This window comes from Juglans regia, chromosome 12 (assembly GCF_001411555.2).
Source record: "Juglans regia cultivar Chandler chromosome 12, Walnut 2.0, whole genome shotgun sequence".
In the NCBI taxonomy this organism is placed as follows: domain Eukaryota; kingdom Viridiplantae; phylum Streptophyta; class Magnoliopsida; order Fagales; family Juglandaceae; genus Juglans; species Juglans regia.
In genome coordinates this window covers 21555741-21559437 of record NC_049912.1, presented here as the reverse complement: position 1 = coordinate 21559437, position 3697 = coordinate 21555741, and the positions used below count along the sequence as shown (strand labels likewise).

General features: G+C 38.6%; 1 protein-coding gene across 2 annotated transcripts; it reads right to left on the bottom strand.

Moving 5' to 3' along the window:
* Positions 1–465: 465 nt before the first annotated feature.
* On the bottom strand, positions 466–3026 carry LOC109005922. 2 transcript variants are annotated; one of them, XM_018985016.2, is made up of 4 exons: positions 2386–3026; positions 1114–1357; positions 962–1007; positions 466–802 (listed from the first exon to the last, which is right to left on the bottom strand). In XM_018985016.2, the coding sequence occupies exons 2-4, from the start codon at positions 1264–1266 to the stop codon at positions 759–761; spliced, it is 243 nt and encodes an 80-aa protein (XP_018840561.1). In that variant the 5' UTR covers positions 1267–1357; positions 2386–3026; the 3' UTR covers positions 466–758. The 2 variants fall into 2 exon arrangements, with proteins under 2 accessions (XP_018840561.1, XP_018840559.1); XM_018985014.2 differs by having other exon boundaries at positions 1114–1389; positions 2386–2912.
* Between the last annotated feature and the right edge of the window lie 671 nt (positions 3027–3697).

Below are 3697 nucleotides of genomic sequence, written 5' to 3'. Positions count from 1 at the left end.
AATTCCTAGTATTCTTGTCATGATTTTTTTTATTTGCATCGGGAGTCTGAGAACAAAGTCCCGACTACTCCCAGGAGTGCACAGGCCCTCAACAAGGAGTTTCCCGCAAGTGCACCTTGAGTAATTCAAAGGAAAAGTTTGTCAATCCGATGGCCCCTAGAAATTGGTTGCACCTAAGAGGATTCGAGCGTTAGATCTAGAAGGAGCATACCACCAAGACCAAGGCCTTTACCACTTGAGCCAACTCCTAGGCGTTAAAGTTATATATCAATCTAATATTCTTGTCATGAAAAGTAAAAACTGGTGAGCTAATAAGCATAACTTTTTCTTCCTTAGCTATCCCACAAGCTCTATTTTATCAGGGCTTATGTTCCATGTAGAATGCAAGTGCCAAGCAATAAAATCACACAACAAATAAATGTGGACATAATTGATCAAGAGCAAAGTAAATACACTCAACTCAAGTATTTCAAAGATGAACCATTCTTTATTCATTTCCCCCATATATTTCCTTTTGAATTAAATTACATTTCTAGCAGACTGCCATAACTGTGAGGAAACAAACTTGGGCATTTAGAGCAATATATCACCTGGTGAAATTGCTGAAGAATCATCAGCAAAAACTCAAAAGTTACAGAACATGAGAGGTAGTTGGTTATGTTCAATCAACTACTGAAAACCAAAAACTCCAAATACAGAGTCAGGATGTTGACTTGCAGAGTTAAGCCCCAGCAAGGCAAAATCCTCATTTCACTCGGTCATTTTTTCCTTCTTTCATTGCATGCCCTCAAAGCTTGAACTTCTGTCAAATATTTTTCACACCATATTAACACAAAAGAATTGAAACACTGATCATATGCAAGGTAACTTAACTAAACCCACATATATATAAAACCCAAAAACAAAATTTAAAACAAAAAAAAAAAGTGAGAGAAGGAGACGGAGGACTAAAGTGCCATACCCATCTGGCAAGATTTCCAATTCCTGTTAGTATTATTAAGACATTCCTGAAAATCATTGATGAAATGTGTCTTGAGGGTTTAGGGTTTTACACGAAAATAAAAAATAAAAAATAAAAACATCATTTGTAATGGGGATTAAGAATAAGGTTACCTGCAGGGACAAATAGAGAGAAGAACACTCGTTGAGCTGCTTCACGTTCTCGTCGTCATCGTCCGCATCGCTCTGGTGAAGAGCTGGTTGCTGCTGAGACCGAGACTGCTTGTTAGGCTCACTTGGGTTAGGTCGTGGTGGCTGAAGGTCCATTGTCGCCTACTTTTCGAACTTGGCTTATTCTTTATTTCTATTTCTTATTTTTTTTCTCTCTTTCTTTATTTTTCTTTGATCAACTTTTGCTCTGTTTTGTGTTGGAGAAATTTGATCATTATCCTTTTCAAAAAAGAGAGAAACTTGATAATTATACTTATCTAAATAAATATTATTACTTTATTTAATTATTAAGTGTTCAATTAAAGAAATTGATTAAAAAAAGAGAACAAAGAAATATGTACTTAGGGTAGTGCTACTATGCCCCCTCAATTAAACTCAACATACAACAAACTAACACAATTGTAATCACATAGCTTCAAAATCTCAACCATGGCCTCCCTTGATCCATGAAATCCAACACCACAACACAACTACACACTTAACCCCATCACTTCACACCACACACAATCACATCACAGCCAAACACAAATTCACATTTGATCTCATCACTTCAAGATAATCCAAGATACCCAAACTTCATACATTCATAGCCAACATCTCAATACAATCAAATAGCTAGCATTTTCCAAAAACAAGCATAATCATCCAATTACAACCCATTTCTATTCTCGATCATCAACTACAAATGAAATTAAAGATTAACATTAAAATCTGTCCAATTCTTGCACCTCATGGTCCTCATGTAATTCAAATCCATAAACCATTGCATTCAATTAAAATCAAACCAACTCTTCGACTAAATTAATATACACACATCACTTAAACCCATTATCCATTTAAATCCAACAACAACAACACAATCACATGGCTCCCCAATATCCCAACCTTCACAAACACTATTCTCAATCAATAAGCTTATTAACAATGAATACAACACACATATCCAATCCATCATCCATTTAAACTCAATATGCAACACACCCAAATAACCACATAGCTTCACAAATTCTCAAACACATACAATCGACATGTTTTTCACAATTTTCCAACCTAAACAATCCCAACACACTATACAATAATATAGAGTCTCCCCACACCATTCAATCCCAACACTTCACAAACTACACAAACAAATCTATCCAATTCATGGACCTCATGCACGTTCAAATCACATAAACATAATTTTCCTAGGAATAATGAGATAGCGGTTTATACCACAAATTGAGGGCTGAGCTGGGCAGTGGTGGCTCGTGACTGTGCAACCACAGAGCCGTGTTGCTGCTGCTGCTGGTTCTTCACGGTTGGCCTTCTATTAAGGGCTCTTGGTGGTGCAAGGAAGCAAGGCAGTGATTGGCGTGGGACTGAGGGAGATAGAGCTTGGGCATGGGCCTCCGATGGGTGGAGGAAAATATGTGGTCTGAAGTGGGGGTTGTCTGGCCGTGCACGGTGGAGAGAGAAATGTGTGCTTGCTGGAGGTCGGCTGAGGGAGGAGAGAAGCGAGAGCGAAATAGGGAGGGAGACAGAGGTGTTGGGGGCTAGTGTGGGTTGCTGTTCACGGCGGCTTGAGAAGGGATGCGGCGGCGATGGGTTGATTACCGAGAGAGAGGAAGAGAAACAGAGGAAGAGAGAGGCGTTAGGGTTGGGGCTCACGGCTTCAGTGTTTGCGGGTTGCGAATGGCGGCTGTTGTTACACTTCAGCACAAAAGCCAGCCCAATTTACAAAAACATCATAGCTTATTTCACGAATTTAGTTTTTTAGTCTACTGTTTACGAATTAGTGGGACTAGTGTTGTACTCGGTATTGGGTTCGAGCTATTGGAATACTTTTCCTTTCATTTCTGTTTTGCAGTGAGCTTGTCAGGGCCCATGTAAAGGTCCTGATGTTTAAGTAACGAGCAGAAGCTTTCTTTGTTTTTTCAATCAGGGTAATAGAACATTTTTTCATCTTCTTATGCTTCCTTCTGAATTCTTTGGAGGTTTTCTCACCCTCAAAGTGGGATATTTCATTTTTATTCACTATCAATCTATTGGGATTGTTACAAGTGGTATCTAGAGCCAGTCTTTTCTTGGATCGGCTTCACCAATCAATAGAAATAGAAAAAATTATTTCATCCTTACTCAACATCAGAGATCAAGTCGAACAATCACAACATCGTTTAGATGTGATTTTGCATACATTTAAAAATTTCAAGAACAACCTTGAAGATTTTCAGAACAACTTCAATGAAGAGTTCTCAAATCTGGAAAGCCAACTCTATACTCTGCAAGAAGAAGAAAAATATACAGTAACGATGGAAGAAAATGAGGTATTTAATCCCGCTCAGCTGACTCTTTCTCATGTTGCCATAATTCCCGTTTAAAACAAGAAATGTTTTCCACTGTTCTCAGATCATCCCCTTCGAATCTCGTGTCCTCCCCTTCCTCTGAAAAATTATTGTCCATTTTCTTCATTTCTTTCGATTGTCCCTGGCAAAAAAGACTCATTAATCGTAAGAGGCCTAACCACCATATGAGAGTTCGATCCCGG

Excerpts from the sequence above, each read along its gene's own strand:
- LOC109005922 (XM_018985016.2), bottom strand. The coding sequence starts at position 1,266 with ATGGACCTTCAGCCACCACGACCTAACCCAAGTGAGCCTAACAAGCAG. Across the intron at positions 1,008-1,113 it reads CTCTCTATTTGTCCCTGCAG|GAATGTCTTAATAATACTAA; the intron begins GTAACCTTATTC and ends AATGATTTTCAG. Across the intron at positions 803-961 it reads TTGGAAATCTTGCCAGATGG|AAGTTCAAGCTTTGAGGGCA; the intron begins GTATGGCACTTT and ends AATATTTGACAG.